This window comes from Pholis gunnellus (genome assembly GCF_910591455.1).
Source record: "Pholis gunnellus genome assembly, chromosome: 18".
Classification (NCBI taxonomy): domain Eukaryota; kingdom Metazoa; phylum Chordata; class Actinopteri; order Perciformes; family Pholidae; genus Pholis; species Pholis gunnellus.
In genome coordinates, this window is record NC_136545.1 from 18,888,329 (window position 1) to 18,907,525 (window position 19,197).

Sequence of the window (19,197 nt, forward strand, 5' to 3'; positions counted from 1 at the left end):
TGTACATACACTCTATAACTGTCTTGCATTATAGTAAATTGAATATTATCGGGGTTTGTATTGTTGTTTGGACAAAACAAATATATTTGATGATGTATCCTTGGGCTGTAGGATATTGGGATGGTGGTATTTTTCTTTTCTTTTCTCGGTCAAATAAGATTAATCTATAACAAAAATAATGATAAATTGCAGCCCTTATATTTATTACCAGGGAAAAAAGGAATATTTGTCAACAGGACCAGATTCTATTCAACTTTTTTGATTTATTTTGCTTAAAAGTAGTATTTAGATTATTGTTTGATAGCTGCATTACATCAAGTAGTGCTAACATGTTGAGGTATGACCCTTCTTTGATTTCTATTCCCTGCAGACACGCCGGATGTTTTCCTTTCCAGAGATGACGTAATGACGTTAGTTTAATGCTCCCCACAGAGCAGCAGAGAGGAGGACGTTAAATGAATGAGATGCGGGCTGATAGAGACCAGACAGGCGGGATGGTGAGAGGATGAACCGGCCGATGGAGCATCGGGATCATACATTAAATCCTAGTCTAACGCTTGCCTTGAATTACGTGAACAATCAAGCGAAAAATCAGATTAAATCAGCTGTTTTATGAGTGCACATACATTCTGTCCTATACGTCTCGGGTTAACGTTGACGTCGGTGAAGCGGAGCGTTTTCTTGGGAGGATGGTGATGTTGAATCCTGGAGTATGCACCGAGTGTTTTCTGTCTTTTCTCCAGAAACACCGGAGATGAAGCCCTCTCTTGAAGGAAGACGTCCACCACCGCAAAGAGGCGTTAAAGAACTCTCTAATACCAGACTTGGTGGAGGGAATTTAATTTAATGGCACAGCGGACTGCAAGAAAGAGCCAGCGAATGAAAGGGGGATTATTGAACGGTCGGGGTATGGTGTATTTTTCCGGCTGAGGATAACCATCTCTTACGCGAACCAGTTCGTCCGACGTCCCAGCTCTACAGCGTTAATCCTCGTTTGTAAGGAGTTTTATTGAGCTAACGGCTGCAACTACCAGTTAGCTTTTCTTCCTTCCTGCATCGTGCATGCACAGACACGTTTGCTTCGGTGATATCACCAAACAAAAATGCACCCAAGGGCGTAATACCAACGACAACACCGCCGAGCTCCATGTCTGGACTGAGAACCGAACCGTCGCTCCGCCGGCCGTGAAGCCGCAACAAGCAGAGCGGCTTTAGAGACACAGAGAGAGAGAGAGACAGAGAGAGAGAGAGAGAGGATCAAAAGCTGAAGCCAGCCTGCAGCCTGCAGCCTGCTCACACCGCCCTCAAGAGACCCCCGAGAGGATCATTTTCGACTCAACGAAAGCCACCAAAAATCCTGCAAAAATGGGGTATGTCAAGCTGCAGCTCTCACTCTCCATGTCGTGGGTGTGACTGACTTTGTTTCTGTAGATCACAGCAGCCTTTTTCAGCAGGGCACCAAAAGCTGGAACAACTGGTAGCTTAGCCACCCATGGCTAACTCTAACTGTATGAAGTACTCCTGTCATGTCAAATGTAAAAGAAACTAAAATGCTTCCCCCCCCACACACACACCTACTCTCCTAGCTGCCCAGCATTATGTCTACTCACAGCCTCCATACACTGACATTTTAGATTAGTGAAGCCAAAAGATTAGGCTGCAATGAAGCAGGCTACTGTTGGGGAAAGTATCAGAGCCGGTTGCTTCTTATAGTGATTAAAAGAATGCAAGACATTACAGTTTTTCCTGTTTGTTCCATAAGGAAATATAGTTTAAAAGGTGTATAATACATTTAGCTGCCAAAGGGAAACCAAAGCTATTTAAATTCCCCACCAGACAATAATGATGCCCCCCCCCTCCTGCACTTGGCTCTAATGCATGCAGCTGAACCTGCAGATGTATGGGGATTCTCCTGATCAAGAGCGACCTAGTTCTTGTTCCCGATGAAAGCAGACGATGTAGCATGTGATTGGTTTGGTGTCATATTGTGGTGGGGGTGGGGGTGGGGGGGGGGGGGGGGGGGGGGGGGGGGGGGGTGAGAACATCCTCTGTAATTCTCAAGGCCAATGGTCATAATCCACCCCCAACAATCAATTCCTCAGACACAGAAGGAGAGCATGTGTGCAGTTACCCCCATAATAAACCAGCCTTAGCTGTTCCGGCGCGTACCGCAGCTTCTGTTCTTGTAGAAGGATCGTAAACAAGCTCAAGTTCAACCTGCCGGCAGCAACGTCTCCACCGGGAACATATGGCTGAATAGTGAGACAACACGTCGCTTTATTAAAGTCCTATACTGACACCTGTTATGCACAGACCATAGAAGCAACGGGACTTATTGTAGCTCTGGATGATTTACTGAAACAGCAGATAGTTTTGTGTGTGTTTGTTTGTGGTGTAATTCAGTGCATAATGGCTTTGCAGATGTACATTTTTTACCCTCAGTGCATACTTTTCTCTCCCAGACCAGCTTTTTTTTTTGCCTTTATGTTATAGCAACAGTAGAGCGGTTAAATGAGACGAGAGAGAGGAGGAATGAGCTGCAGCAGCAACGGTTCCAGGCCAAACAAGGCACATTCATATTAAATTGTTAGCGTCTAAAACATTTTAAGATTGTGATGGGCTTTTTTTTGTTGCTATTTGCTTTCCATAGGGCGAATAACTAACAGATCAGTAGAGAAAATGAAGTGTAGATCAATCGATAATGAAGTCATTATTTATAGCAATAATTTAAAGTGCTTCTCAGTGTTGCGTGATTATGTAGCGTTATGCCAAACTTTGGTTTTTTTCTTTCACTTCCTTTATTGGTCTTATTATATCTTCCATGAAGAAGTTATTTGAAAAGGAAACAGACAATCTGTAACTTTTTCTTTGACTTGTTACACTCAGATACACACACACACACACACACACACTCTTTTCTATCTGCCACTAAAAGGCTGTGAGCCCCGGTAAACAACATATGGGTGTATTTTTATTCTTAACAGGAGGTGTTGCCCTGCCAAGCCCCTGCTGCCTCCGTGAGAGGTTAAGCAGACGGGGACGCTGGGATCGGATTGGGCGAGAGAGCGTGTAGTGTGTGTGTGTGTGTGTGTGTGTGTGTGTGTGTGTGTGTGTGTGTGTGTGTGTGTGTGTGTGTGTGTGTGTGTGTGTGTGTGTGTGTGTGTGTGTGTGTGTGTGTGTGTGTGTGTGTGTGTGTGTGTGTGTGTGTGTGTGTGTGTGTGTGTGTGTGTGTGGGAGAGAGAGACAGAGAGACACTGATTTGTGAACATTTTCTGGTTTTCTTGGTCTTTTTATGACTATCTATCTTTAGAATTTGGACTCTAAAACTGAAAAAACAGCATGTCAGTTTGGACTGCGATGGGCCGTTTTTACTTTTCTTTTCAGACATTTTATGGACCAAACGATGAATCTGTTAATGAGGCAAATGAACTGATTCATCAATAACAGCATACGATTCAGTATGTACCGATGTGAGCCACGTCACAGACACATTCATGTTAAAATTAGCACTGAAACATCTTTAAATGTGAGGATTTATGTCACTATAAACTAAATATCTTTGGGTTTTGGATTGTTGTTTGGACAGAAAAAGACATTTCTAAATCAGGAATATAAGATTCATTGACAAAGGAAGTTATCTGTAATTGCAGTCCTACTTAAAAGTATGACACTGATAACAGTATTTATTAATAAGGCCTCCGGATTCAGAGCGAAACAGAGGGAACATTTATGGTAAATTGGGATAATGTGACTAAATCCTTGAATCAAACTCTGTCTGAGGACAAATGTGGCTTCAACACGACTGAATGTCCTGAGTGACTGATTTGCAACAGTCCCGATAGAGAACACGCTGTCTGTAGTTGGAGATAATCTGAACACATTCACTGATTTCGACACGGACACACTACGCGTCTTTGTTTTCCTCCGGTATGCAAACACTGTCTGTGTGTCTTCTGTGTTCTGCTGGTGGGAGAAATGCTGATGTGATAACATCTGCGGTCAGATTCCTCCGTCAAAGCGCTCGTCATTGAGACCTGAACGCCTCAGTGCGGTTCATTGTGGAAAGGGATTATGGGCTAACAATCGACACACACACACACACACACACACACCACGGGGGCAGATTTTGATCTGGGCCACGCTGTCGGACTAATGAATGAAATATAAAATGACCTGCTAAGATGTGCTCATAGCGCCAAATCTTTAAAACAGCGAGTAATTGAGACTTTGACATTTTCAAAACAAATCTAAAGCAGTATTTTGTCTTTACTAACGCTACAGAAAGAATACAAAGTATTTCCAAATTAGATTAAAGTTCCACTTTCTGCTCTCTTCCTTATAACAGGAAGGGGAAAAAAAGGACAAAGATAACAAATATATGCAAATTAAAGTTGTATTAACACACTAAACTAAGCCATTAGCTGATAAAACAGCTGTCAGATATGACTGCATGAGTCTGTTTCCTGAAATACAGGCAGACATCTTTGAACTGATTTCCAATTCAATGCTGTTTGCATTGAATTTAATGGAAGTCTTTAAATGTGACAAATATGAAACTAAATCGTCTCGGATTTGAACTACGGTCTGCTACGTACGCTGCTTCATCACCGACTGATGAGATGAGATAGAACTTTATTTAGCAACAGTTTCAATACAAAGTATGAAATAGTCCAAATAGATAGAGTGCAAATAAAAACAAGATTTAAACAATTAAAAAGGTGCGAAAGTATGACTCTAACTGATGTTGGAATGTGTCCTCATCAGGCTGTACTACTGTAATAACAGCACCGACCGGTTCTGTAAGGTGTTATCTGTATGACTCCTACATGGATCATCAGCTGGGGAGGATGCTTTTCAGAGGCTTGAAACATGAAACTTTTTTTTTTAAATCGCATTTTATTTTATATTTCTCACAATATAAACAATCTGCATCACAAACACGTCCCGCATCAACAAAGCAAAGACCAAGAAGCCTCAACACAAAGCCAAACAAAAGGAAAACATCATATTTACTCACATAAAAGCAACAGCGACAGCGTTTTACACCAACATGGAGCTAACGTGAACATCAGCTACAGCTCGTAAAGTCTGACAAATTAGCCGGAAAATCTCAAGTTCACCGACTCGAAATGAGAAAACTGATTTGATCTCCCCCTGTGTTGAAAGACAGAACCCATTGTTTTAGAAGTTACAATACATTTAGATGGCAATCTGTTTTCCCTGTAAATGTACCGTGCAACAGATAGCAACAGTAACGTGTTACGTTTAGGAGCCAACCTCCCCAATCGCTCCGCTTCTAAACCGTGTTGGTTTTAAATAACATCTCGTCCCGAACGTGACGATACGGAAGAGATGCTTTAAGCAAATCCTGTCAGAGGAAGTCCAATGTCTTCACCTCCACAGCAGAGAAGAATGTAGTTAAACACTACATCATATCGACAGCTTTCACGTATTGTACTGTTGAGGCAGAAGTATTCCGGTATTTTACTTTAGTAAAAGTACTGATACCACCAGTGTAAAAATACTCTGTTACAAGTAAAAACCCTGCATTCAAACTGTTACCGAAGTACAAAAGTATTGGCATCAAAATGTACTTATTAACAGAATTACTCATTTCCTAATAATGTATTTATTATTACTATTGGATTGAATGATTGAAGTGATTTATTAATGTGTGATTTCAATTACTTTACATTCGTAATAAGTATACAGTTGCATACAAAGGAAATACTCAAGTAAAGTACCTTAAAACTGTATTCAAGTACAGTACTTGGTTACATTCCACCACTTGTACTGCACTCATTAACTCTCACACACACACACACACACACACACACAGTATATTCATGCCTGCCTGCTAGAGCTGGTGTGAGTCCCGTTATCACCGTCCCTCTGATTAACCGCGTCTATCTCTAAATAACATCTGCCGACTTAATTAACACACCGAGACGAGACGAGAGGATCCCAGAGAGGCTGAGCCGTCTCTTTGTCCCAGAGGAGACGCTCCTCTTTCTCTGCAAGACGTCTTAGGACCAGATCTACTTTACATTAGTCCAGCGGCAAGATAAAGTTCAGTTAGGACGGTTTTGAATGCAGGATTTTACTTATAGTGGAGTATTTTTTTCTTTCTTAAGTAAAAGGATCTGAATCATAAACTGTATATAATAATTGGAATACTTGTTCCACCACTTGTATTGTTGAGGAAGCCTTCAGTGCTGGTTGTGAAACTCACACGTTGGAGAGCATTTTTCAAAAACAGTGCGTCGTACTTTAGTGTCTTACAGACTTCCTGAATGAACATCGTCCCTCCTGTTTATTTTTGACAGCAGTGTGTGAAAGAGGAACTCTAGTCCAGCAGGGATTAGGTTTTGCATTTTGATAACCTGGTTCAGATTTGGGTATCAGCGATGGAAACCAAAACATGTACAGACGTCACTATCGGCTGATAGCAGCCAGGACGACAACAACGATTGGTCGGACTGAAATAACTCAACAGTTATTGGTTGGATTGATGAATTGTTTTTGTCTAGAGGGCGTGAAAATCGGGTCAAAAATTATAATTTGAGTAAAACCTTGTTTTGTGACATTCCCATCAGCCTCAGCTGCACTCTGTGTCGTGCTAATTAGCAAATGCTAGCATGCTAAGATGCTAAACTAAGAAGCTGAACATGGCCGACATTATTCATGCTGAACTTCAACATGTTAGCATGCTGAGGTTAGCATTTAGCTCAAAGCAGCGCTGTGCCAAAGCAGATTCTGAAAGGCCTGGTAGCATGGCTCATTTTACCTGCTTATTTAAATATTCTATTAATATTGAAATATAATATAATAGTTATTTGTGTCTGGACATTTCTATTTCCTGGTCTCCTCCTCTGCTCTGAGTTTGTTGTGCAGCGTTCAGACCGGTTACAACCGGACTGTTGCAGCTTGTTTTGCCAAGAACCTGGGAGATTTCCATCCACAGCAATAGTTTGGAATGCGTCCACAGCGTGCTGGTCTCTGGATGTCCGCACAGGTGCTTCCAGGGTCACCTTTGGCATCACTTCACCGTCTCTACGTCAGTGTTCAGCTGCTCGGCTCTGGCCTGCACACACACACTCACACACTCACACACTCACACACTCGAGGCCTCAAACTCAACATCCTGCGTCTTCTTCTACACAAATCATCGGAGCGTCTCACTTTTGAGTCGCCCTCATCTCTGTCTCGTTCCTCTCCTGCATTCCAGGTTACAATCTGCATTTCCAATTTAGTTTTTGTTTGTATTTCTTTTTCTAAATGTCCCATAAACTTCAGTGTTACTCCCCGGTATGTATTAGATGCATGAGTCAGTTCAAGTCATTCAAAATTCCTACTTGATAATCATGAATCTTGACTTTTGCGGTGCTTGTTTTATATTTTCTCTTACTATTGCAGCTTTTAAACAAAATGGGCGGCCAACAGACGCCATAACATTAGACGTGTCTGTCCTTTACTCACTGTTACTCACTGGTTGATGATCATTGATGGCTGCGTTGGTGCATTCGAGTTGCTGGATTCGGCTAAACTGATTTAGCTCACAGTAGCGCCATGAACAAAATAAACTAGCCTTTACAAAAAAATCTTTAAACCAGTCAAAGTACCCAAAACACGGGGCGGCCTGAAGACGAGATGATTCAGCACACCTGCCTCCAATAAGAGCTTCCTGAGATGGAGGTCAGGTGACGCTGTGCTCTTGGATAAACAGCAAGAACCACCACGAGGTGCTGCCCAACTATTTACAATGAAGTTATTGAAAACTATCACAAATTATAAAACCTTGCTAGAAAAGGCTCTTTTTCTGTGACCGTTATGCATCATAATACCGAGGCAAATCCCTTGAATGTGAAAACCTTTAAAGCAATAAAACCTGATCTTCTGACACATTTATGCAGCAGAGTTCTAGTAGACTAAATATCATTGAGGTCGTCTAAATCACAGCATTATGATTGTTTCGTGTGACATTATTTTGTCCGGCTTCCATGAGGCTTTATTCTGAGCATAAATCATTTTTTTTAATGACTTCATTACCCGCCGGCTGCAAAGCTTCATTAACTCCAAGTCGAGGAGCGATCGTGGAATTACAACAATTTATTTGTGTTTTGGAACATTGCTGATAATCTCCATTATGAAGCACATTTTAATATTTGCATTCTTTATTTCATTTCTCCGACCAAGTCTTTCTTTTTTTGCAGATATATAGCGAATAGAGTTTGTGTACGATCTGTCCTCGTGTGTATGTTTGTACATGAACACACTTCCTCTCGGCGTGACGGCCTAATGGGTGTGTGTGTGTGTGTGTGTGTGTGTGTGTGTGTGTGTGTGTGTGTGTGTGTGTGTGTTTTTGCGGCAGCAACACAGCAGGCTGGTGAATTATGGATGCGATGGGATCTGGGAAGTTGTTTCTCTCACCTTCCTCTGATTCATCACGTTTCTCTTTCCTTCAGCAGAGCCGTGTTTAGATATTTCATGTGGAGCTTTATTCACAAGTTTTCTTTTGTGTCTTTTAGCCACATTAGCGATGTGGCTCTAGGAATGGCCCGTTGGTTCATACATTCATGTTCTCCTGAGGATGAAGCTTACCGATTCTAGTGATCTGACGCTTCATCTAGCGGCACCATAAGATTGAAATTTCTGCTTTTTAGTGAAATGCCTCGACTGTTAGTGCCTTTGAGTTTAAAGCGCTATACAAAGAAAATATATTATTGAAGCGGCCATGAAATTCGGTGCAGACATTCATGTTCCCCAGAGGATGAAGCCTACTCTTTTTTTTTTTTACATTTTTGTCAATGTGCACACATTCCTGCCCTCTTCGGATCAAAATTTGAGTTTGTCTAAAACTTTGGTGAATGACCAAGTCATGATGTCATTGATTGAAATTGGTTGCTACTAGCTTACGTTAGCTCACTTCATATTTAGTTTTACAGGGTAAAAGTTGATTAGATTAGCATTTAGTTTTGTAATTTGTTGGCATATATTGTTAAATGGCTGCACAATGTGACCGGGGGTGGAATCTAAAAGTGTTAAAGTTGAGATGAAGTTTAAAAAAAAGCCTATTTAAGTACACACTTGCAGAGCCGTTAGCATGGATGTAGAATCTTGTTTGTCTTTCAGTACCAATCTATGTCTGTTGGAACACGATGTTTGTTGTTTTATCTATTTGTGTGTAACCAAAGCTTGTTGCTCCTGCTTAATAACCACAGCGTTGAGGCCTAGCTACTGACTAACAACCCCCCCCCCCCCCTCTCTCTGTCTGTGCACAGAGAGCAGCCCATCTTCAGCACCCGGGCCCACGTCTTCCAGATCGACCCAAGCACCAAGAAGAACTGGGTTCCCACCAGCAAACACGCCGTCACCGTCTCCTACTTTTACGACAACACCAGGAACGTCTATCGAATCATCAGCCTGGATGGATCTAAGGTGTGTGTGTGTGTGCGTATACATAGCGCTCAGCTTGTGTGTTGTTTCTACCCTTAAAGGAGCACCAGAGAGGTGTCGTCTGGATTCGATTCTGTCCATAACATCCCACCTCTGCTCGGCTCGTCTGACTCGTTTGCCTCGACGTGGCCTCTCTGAGCCGAAGCAGTGAAGGAGGCGGTCGGTCGTATCTATGTGGCAGTGATTATTTTGGTCTTGAGAGAGGTGCAGGGGTGGAGTTAGCATAGTTATGTAAGAGCCTCTCTGGGTGACTACTGCTGTTGTTGAACCAGCAAGTTGTTTTTTTGTTTTTTTTTGTGTGCTGCGTTCTGCTGGAAATAGCAGAGATTGGGTGGGTTGGAGCTGGAGGACGTTATTATCCAGACAAACAAGTCAGAGACAAAGAAAAGTCTTTTCAGCAGAGAAAGAGAAAAACAAGCGAGACAGATGCCACATGTTTAAAAAAAAGAAATGTCTCTTTCCACATTCTAGAAGGGAGAAAACTTTTGTTTTTGAACTTTTGAAATGAAAATGCTAGTGGATTTACAAAACCAAAGAAAAACAGAACAATACCTGTTTGTGAAAATCCCCGTCATTGATTGCACATGGGGGTTTGGTTGTCCTAGTTTTTACCAGAATATGTTTTTTCCAAAGAAGTAAAAGTGATTTGTCGAGACAAAAGAGAAAGAGGAAAGTCTAAGAAATAACAAATATTGACTTTGTGCAGCATTTATGCTTTCTTATATTAATTGTCTCGCCTCACACGTAACAAATATGATTAATATTAGTGTTTCTGTATAAATTGAAATTTGGTAACAGTTTTGACAGTTTTCAGTCAATCCACACATACGACCACATTTTCAAGCAGATTTCGTCCTTCTGTTTCTTTCCATTCTGCTATTTGCAAATCTCTGTCTTCACTGCTAACGCCTTACAGTATTTAGAGATAAACTTTCTTTCAACCTGCTGAGTGTAAAAAAAACACCTGTTTCCGCCAATATGCATGGAGAATGGATTCAAGGTCCACTTACTGGCTTCTTCTGGAGCTTTCAACCCACATGTTTTTAGCTGTTTCCTCAAGAGTGATCTGTCAAACGAGGAGCTCGAACATGTGTGATTCAGTCAAAAGCTTCAGAGAAGCGAGTAAGAGAACCTTGAGTCTCTTTTGTGAAGAATAAAAGCATCTTAATGGTACGTTTGAAATCTTTCTCTTCACCATCTGTGCTTGCCTCTCTGCCAGCGAGTCCTCCCACTCTGACCGATAACGCGACAGTCAGGTCGACTCACTTCAGAACTCCTCATTCGCTGCTTCCTGTTGAACCAAACAATGGGAAATCAAACCCACATCTTTACACGACACACACGTACACACACTGGTATTAACGCCGCTTCTCCGTATAATCAAGACATCCAGCTGCTGTCGTCAAACCCTCCATTACATCTGTTTCCTGAATCCACGAGGCTTAAAACAAACTGTATTAACTTGTCTTGTCCTCAACAGGCCATCATCAACAGCACCATCACCCCCAACATGACGTTCACCAAGACGTCGCAGAAGTTCGGCCAGTGGGCCGACAGCCGGGCGAACACCGTCTACGGCCTCGGCTTCTCATCGGAGAGCAGCCTGGCCAAGGTGAGAAGCACCGTGTGTGACGCATTCATGATAAAAGTGTTGCATGCTCTCTCTCAGAAAACACGGAAGCTGTCGTGGTGTTGAGTTGTATTAATTGCCGCTGTTATTTCTAGTTTGCAGAGAAGTTTGCCGAGTTCAAGGAGGCGGCACGGTTAGCGAAGGAGAAGTGTCAGGAGAAGATGGAGCTCAGCAGCTCTCCCTCTCAGGTAACGCACACAGTATAACATCAGTATAGAATAAAACTATAAAATACAACAAAGTATTTAAAAAGTAGCACTAAACTAAAATATATTTTAAAAAGGAAAGGAACCATACAGACTCAATTTATGGAAATCTGGGGAGAAAAGGCTGCAAGATTTATAAAAAACAGAATCACATAAACGCGGTTCTTTATAAATCTGACGAGCAGAACCTTTCTGTCTTTGCACAGAGTTTAAAAGCATCAAAGCCTCGTCATACTGGACGTTATATCGTCGAGTCTGTATGAACTTCCTGCTGTTAACCATCAAAACATACCAGACATTGCATTTACACATCTGGAGCCAGACGTCTTTATATTAGTGCAGAAGCTCATAAAGCAGCATAAAGCTCACATGCACCCTCAAACCAGATGTTTCCTCCCGCAAAACTGTCCACTTTATTAAAATCCAGAGCTCTGACCAGATCGCTAGATGCTAACAGCTAATTCTGAGCTAACGAGGCCGTTTCCTTCTTGAGAATTTCCTGGTTTCATTCTGGTTTAATAGGTTTCATAGTGGAGTACGTCTTCCATTAAGAATCAGTGTTAATTCAATATTAATACGTTAACAATGTCGGTAACGAGCCCCATGTGACACCGAGGCCAAATTAGAAATTGATGGGGACTGAATGCAGTTCATGTACGTAGCTGATTCATGTTCCACATTAAACACTTTGTGGCTTGTTTTACCTCCTCTGCTCTCCCTAAAGCATCCTCAGGGTGGCGCTGTAAAAAGGAATGTGTTGTCAGTCAACAAACCTGGTAAAAAGAAGGTAAAAAAGAAATGGAAAGCATCACTTTCATGACTCAAATGCCCCCCCCACCCCCCTTCCCCCCCAAAACTCCCCTCTGCAGCATTCAATGTGAGCACAATGTTAGATTTCTGCCCGTTGTTTTTTTTTCAGAAGAACCTCCGTCATCAGTCTTTAAAATCCTTTGTCTATCACCCCCGATGTCAGACTAACAACCAGAGGAACATCGTCTCTGTGAATTTATCCCACAAAACCCTCCAGTCCTCCTTCCATGCTCTCACAAAGTGACAGTCGGCTGCAGTCGGGGATGTTTGAGCAGCTGCCGATCACAAGTGACAACAATCATACCAAGATAAATGGAAAAGGAGACTTTCCTTTTTTGTCTTTAGAAACATTTTGTGTGCGCGTTAAACCAGCCGCTCAGGCCCAAAAAGCTTTAAGCATCCCTCACTACATTTCAGCAGGAAAGTCCCGTTCATTTTTGAGAGCACGGAATCACTCACACTTTGATTATCGTTGTGTCTCATAGTACGAGGAACAGTTCAGCCGTTCAGGAAATATGTTTGGTTGTCTTTTTTTGCAGAGAGTCTCATGTCTGGGTGATAAATATGTAGCTGCAGCCGTTTTAGCTTAGCATAAAGACTGAATACAGGGGGAAACAGCTAGCGTGGCTCTGTCCAAAGGTAACACAATCATTCTTCCAGCAGCTCTGAAGCTCAATAATTAACATGTTATATATGTTTTAGTTTAATCTGGTCAGTGGAGTTTGTTACCTTTTTGGAGAGAGTCACGCTAGCTGTTTCCCCCTGTTTCCAGTCTCTATGCTAAGCTAAGCTAACCCCGTCCTGGCTCAAGCCTCATATTTATTATACAGATGCGAAACTCTCGGCATAAAAGCAAATTATCTGTCCCAAAATGTTGAACTGTTGCTTCAACAAAATCTCCATGTATTTATGTTCTGCTAATATATATATATATGTGTATATATTTGGAACCAGGAGTCGGCCCCAGGTGATCTGCTGTCACCTATGACCCCGGAGAGCATCAACGGCACAGACGATGAGAGAGTCCCACCGGGCACACCTCAGCACGCCGAGCCCAGAGCAGAGCCTTCCCAGAATGCACTGCCCTTCTCACACAGGTAAAGCCAGGTTAGCACAGAAACGAGAGGAGAAGAGAATCTCACCATACGACTTCCTGTTCTTTTCCATCTGCACCCTGATGGTGAAATGATCACGTTCAGGAGTGTATGTGAGAGCTTCTTGTCCGTTAGCGACTCTCTGGAGTGCTGATTTAAAAGGAAATGGGCACAGCTCGTGTCGATTCGTTCGTTCATGTGTTATTAATGTGGTCCCCGGGCCTCTGGACAGCATTACATTAAAACACTACGCATGCTTCCTATTAATTATAAAGCACTAAATGATAGTTTTGTCCGCTGTGCTTCGGGAGATATTAATGCAGCAGAGTTATAACCACGTAGAAATTTAACTTTTCTAAATGTTTTTACATTGTTCTGCCAAATGTTAAAGGCAAACTTCTGTATTTTGCAACCAGGAATATATTTTCCATGTTTTTTGTGTGCGTCAATGTAACGCTATGTCCACTAAAAGTGCTTGTTTTTGTCTCCTGATTGTTATTATAAGTGTCATTATAAGAACCCTACAGAGAAACACAACGTTTTCCTTTCTTTATGTTGTGAAATCTGAATATCCCAATGCTCTTACTCAAATTAATAAGAATTAAGAAACCTCATCCGCATGAAATCATCTAAATGTTCAGCTCTCTGTCCTCTAAACACAACAAACTCTACTCTCTTGTTGTCCGGCAACACGTCACCTCACGAGATTTCAGAAACAAACGAGACTCTTTCCATAATGTCAGACGTTTATAGTAACAATCCAAGCCTGTCGTGAGGAAAACAAGCACCTTTAGTGGACGTTAGTGGACGTTAATGACGGTGCCGGCTGGTGCCGATACATGACATTGCAGCCCTCTCGCTCACTACTGGACCAGTTTGCACTAAAACATGAGGAAACGAGCTCCAGCTTTAAAAATGCATTAGTTGCAGCCCTTCTAACGGCCTCCTCTTCATGTCCCAGTTCATCCAACATCAACAAACACTGGGAGGCGGAGCTGGCGGCTCTTAAAGGGAACAACGCCAAGCTGACCACGGCTCTGCTCGAGTCCACGGCCAACGTCAAACAGTGGAAGCAACAGCTGGGGGCCTATCAGGAGGAGGCGGAGCGGCTACACAAACGGGTATCGCTGCCAGTCGTTGAAATGCTCTCGTTTATTGATGAGTCAGCTTCGACCCCGTGTGGTTGATGACTTATTTTGCGTTCCAGGTGACGGAGCTGGAGTGCGTGAGCGGCCAAACCACAGTGATCAAATCCCAAAAGACAGAACTCAACCAAACGATAGAGGAGCTGGAGTCGGCTCTGAGGGCCAAGGAGGAGGTACGGGTTTGTGTACTGGAGGAGTACTACACGTCTTATTAGAGCTTTAACAAGTACTTTCTCTTTTTTTATTACTGCCAGGAGTTGGAGAGTCTTAAAGCCGAGGTGCAGAGTGCCAACGAGTTTCATCCTCACAAAGACTCCCTGACACAGAAACTACAGGTGAGTGAACTGCAGCCGCACCCGCAGCTGATTAGCATGTCGCGGCTAATGCTGCGTTCACGACATATTGGACAGTCTGTAAATAAGAGCAGCTTTACTATATACTTTAAAGTGGAACTTTACGCTTCTGCATAAATGAAAACTTCTGACAACAACTAGTCTGATGCACCAAATTCTGACGGGCGTGTTCTTTTTATTTTGTGGTTTTTTTAGGACACGGAGTCGATGAACCAGGCGTTGGAGGCCCGGCTGAGCGACCTGGAGCAGCGTCTGCACAGCAACCAGCAGGAGAGGGAAGCCTTCCGCAAGAGCCTGCGCTCGCTGCTGGAGCTGCTGGACGGGAAGCTGTTCGAGCTGACGGAGCTGCGCGACACGCTGGGGAAGCTCATCGAGAGCAGCTAGAGAGACGGACGCAGTCGCAGACGCAGACGCAGCCAGAGAGACCAACGCAGCCGCAAGCCACACAGAGAGGAAACGACCTGCACGTTGGCACATCACGTCGTCACCGACATGTAACTTGAATTTTTTTTTTCTTCTTCACATTTATACGTGTAAAAGTTTACACACGACTTTATGCATTTAAAAAGGTTTTTTTTGCTACGGTACATGTTTACAAAGAAACCAAGTAAAAGAGGCTTTGCTTGGTCCATGCCTTCCCTCCACTCCGCTCTGGAATATTCTTAACACACAAAAATACGTTTTTTTTTTTGTTTCTTTAATATCATGCCGTTTGCGGGGACATTTTGTATTTTGCTCCTTCAAAATCGTGCAGACTTTAATTGATAAATTGAAGACGAGCTTTTTGTTTTTGGAGCTTGGCGTTGGTGCATTGTGCCGTCACCCGGAGCCGGTGATTGTTCGCTTTCTTTCATCGTCCGCCAAAAAACGACAAGATGGACTCCAGCTTTTTCCTACACGCGGATTCATTTTTATTTTAGTTGAACTTTGGAGGTTTGAAGGGCGCTGCGAATGTCATGAAGAGACGAAGGTTCCTCCTGTGACTATAATCCACCGAGGGACTGCCAAAAAAAAAATTTAAAAAAAAGACGACCGGTGAGGACTTTTGTCTTATATTCTTATACAATATGTGAGCAATACAAAAAAAGGGAGCTTCAGAGGGTAAATAAACACTTTCCACTCTCACTTTCAGGTACTTTTACTCCTCTCTCGGATCTGTTTAAACCACAAGCGAGATTTTATTCACTTTCTTTCTAAACACTTTTTTTTAAAAGAATATAAAATTCATAGTGCACTTGTAAAAATGGAGTTTGTGTGTATGAGTGAATCTTTCTCTCTCCTCTCGTTTCTCTTGCGACTTGAAGTGCAAAGATTGGATCCTTTTTTATTTGTAGTTAATTTATTACTAACCGTTACTGAAGGTGAAAGTTGTACACGAGCAGAGATCTTTATTTGCATCTTGTTTTCACTTAATCTGTTTTTAAATGTCTGGTACGTGGGTCGTCGAGGTAGTTTTGTTGTTTGTTTTTTTGGAAAAACTGGCAATATTTTTGAACTATTTATGAAAATGAGAATATAAAGAAGGCGATTGGCCGGTTGGATTTGCAGAGAATCTTTTTTTTTTCTTTTGCCAAATAACGTTTTCCTGTACAGATCTGAACTGTTGCTGACGTTGCCGCTGGTCCAGAGACGCACCGATGGTAGCGGACTAGCGGCACTTTATTTTTTTGTGGGATGTACTATTGCCAAAAATTCAGCGCCGTTCAGAGGAATACGTATACACACACACACACACACACACACACACACACACACACACACACACACACACACACACACACACACACACACACACACACACACACACACACACACACACACACACACACACACCTGAAGAACACTATTTAAGGGCTTGTTGTTGGTTCGGGTACATTTGGGAGACTTGAAATGATTTTAGCTGTGACTTTATCATGTTGAAAATTATGAATATTACAGCTTGAAAGGAAAAATAAAACATTTGAATAAACTTTGAAATGTTGATTATACCACATGCTTAAAAACACAAATTGTAATTTTGAGTTTATAGTAAAAGAAAAACAAATGCAACTCTGTGCTGTCGTGTCGTTCTTTCACAATCTGGGCTGTACTTGGTACTCATGTTTTGAGTAAAAGTAGTAAAAATACTTTTACCGGCAAAATCTAGAGTAAAAGTACAAAAGTACCAAAAACAAACCAAAAGTCTGTCTATATAAATACTCGTAATGTATTCCTTGATTCATATTTTGTGTTAAACTGCAAAGTGAGGAGTTATAGCTGTTGAAAAAAACATGATATCCATCTATTAAATGTTTATAAATGCTAAATAATGGGGTTTAAAATAAAAGACACCGGAGAGTATTCTAAGACAACATGTTGGTGCTTAATTTTATTTTGAAAGGGAAATATAAGGATATAGAAAGCAGAGGAATGTCATGATAGGAAACAAAAAGAGCAACAAAACTTTATAAAGTACATTTACATTTGTATGCTTTTAAAAATCATTTTAAAATATGAAGTTTCAATAAATACTTCAATACATTTAGGCATGCGGATATAATTTTACATTTCATTACAGTATTTTAATTCATAAAAATTACTTTTTTCTTCTTAATTATTGCACTTACGTTGTGATGGGTTCGTCACATGCATAAGGTCGTAAAAGGTTCAACTAGTGTCGTATTCTGCACGTTTAAAAAAACAAACAGGTTTTTGTCAAAAGCACAATGGTTTCATAAGATCAAAATAAAATATAAAAAGGGTGACAGAGCAGTGTGATGGAGTTACTGTCACTGAGCGAATATCTGCTGCCAAGTTTTACTGTTACACACGATCTAAAACATGTTAAATATCATTAAAGACCTCCGTGGATGGAAGAGAAGCACAGTTTGAGCCACGATGTCGTCGCACTGCATGCAACACGTTCAAGAGTCACGATGATTTTCTAACACGGCAGCTGTTTAAATGTTCACAGCCAACAGTTTGACTCTTTTTGTTTTCCTTGCCGAGAGTTTTTAAAGGAGAACATTGATGCCACTGTCACACTCGTGAAGACGATTAGCTTAGCTTAGCATAGCATAAAGACTGGAAACGGGGGGGGGGGGGGGACACAGCTAGCCTCGCTCTGTCGAAAGCTAACGGCTAACAACGACTCAAAACCTCCCTAATTAACACGTTATATCGTGTTTGTTTAAACCAAAAGTGTAAAACTACAGTTTAGAGGTTTAAAGGAGTATTATGTGTCAGAACACTCATGTTATCACCTTTCTTTGTTAGCAAACGCTTATGTATCCGAGCAAAACAGAGCAACGGTTCTTTTAGAGTCTTTTAACTCTTGTTTTTATTTTATCGGTCTGGTGAACAGCATTCAGTAGTATTATGTTAAACCAACAAAAAATACAGTTTAAAAACGCTTCAGATGAAGCTTAAATCTAATATTTGTATCGCTTGTACAAGTGAACGGTATAGTTTTAGTTGTAATGGCTGTTCAATTCCACACTCGGACACAATAAGCGACACCAAAAGGCGTTTTTTCTCGTTTAAACAAAGCTAGGCTAGCAGTTTCCCCCCGTTTCCACTCTTTAAGCTAAGCTAAGCTAATCATCGGCTAGCTGTGGCTCAGACGCGAGTTTTACTTCTGACCGTCTCATCAAACTCTCGGCCTGAAATAAGATGAAGGAATCTCCACCCCAAAAAAGTCAAACTATTCCTGTTAAATGTTAACATTGGAACTCAGTGCATTACTTGTTAAATACAGGAGAGTAAGGGTGAGATTCAGTTAAAGACAGGTTTGACACAGTTTAACACATAATAAAGAGACTGGTATAAAACACACACACACACACACACACACACACACACTCACTCACACTCAAACAACAACTCCAGTAAGTAAGCGAGCTTGGAAAACGAATGTTTGAAGGCAGTGGAAGGAGAGAAGACTCTCTCGGGTTAATAAAATGACAGAACAAATAAATAAAACGATCACATGTGATGTAAATGTTAACCAGCAGAGGGCGATGACGCCTCAGACTTCAGCTCGTCCCTGCAGACAGGCTTCAATATGCTGCAAGGAGAAGCTTCTACATCATGTATCCGATCCAGATATCCTGGAGTTTGTTATACACGTGTGTTGAAAGTATATAAATATGGGGGGGGGGGGGGCATCGGCAGGTTATTTTCTCAAGTAATCGATTAACCGCTGAGTCTTTAAAATAGTGAAAGATGCTCAAAGCAACGTTTTCAGATGGCTTGTTTTGTCCCAAGAAACACAAAGTGATGTAAAACAGATAAAAGCAGCAAATCCTCATATTTTAGAAGCTAGAACCGGAGAATCATTTGAGTTTTTGCTTTAGATAAATTACTAGAACAATTGTTTGAATAATTCATTTTCTGCAGAATTGTTCCAGAGTAGAGCTCCATAAAAAAAATATTCTTTTGTATGTTTTGGGGTCTTGAATTGTGATTTAACGGTAATTAAATGTATCATAACGAGGGCTGATCGTTGTTATTCATCAGAGGAGA

The 19,197-nt window shown here is 41.6% G+C and overlaps 1 protein-coding gene across 1 annotated transcript; it reads left to right on the forward strand.

Annotated features, from left to right (window-relative positions):
• Window positions 1–502: 502 nt before the first annotated feature.
• homer1 (homer scaffold protein 1) lies at window positions 503–16,684 on the forward strand. The gene is made up of 9 exons (XM_079179434.1): window positions 503–1,370; window positions 9,282–9,438; window positions 10,937–11,068; window positions 11,182–11,274; window positions 13,057–13,199; window positions 14,158–14,317; window positions 14,404–14,514; window positions 14,596–14,676; window positions 14,890–16,684. The coding sequence occupies exons 1-9, from the start codon at window positions 1,366–1,368 to the stop codon at window positions 15,076–15,078; spliced, it is 1,071 nt and encodes a 356-aa protein (XP_079035560.1). The 5' UTR covers window positions 503–1,365; the 3' UTR covers window positions 15,079–16,684.
• Window positions 16,685–19,197: the final 2,513 nt, after the last annotated feature.

Excerpts from the sequence above, each read along its gene's own strand:
- homer1 (XM_079179434.1), top strand. Across the intron at positions 14,318-14,403 it reads CGGAGCGGCTACACAAACGG|GTGACGGAGCTGGAGTGCGT; the intron begins GTATCGCTGCCA and ends TTTGCGTTCCAG. Across the intron at positions 14,515-14,595 it reads CTCTGAGGGCCAAGGAGGAG|GAGTTGGAGAGTCTTAAAGC; the intron begins GTACGGGTTTGT and ends TATTACTGCCAG.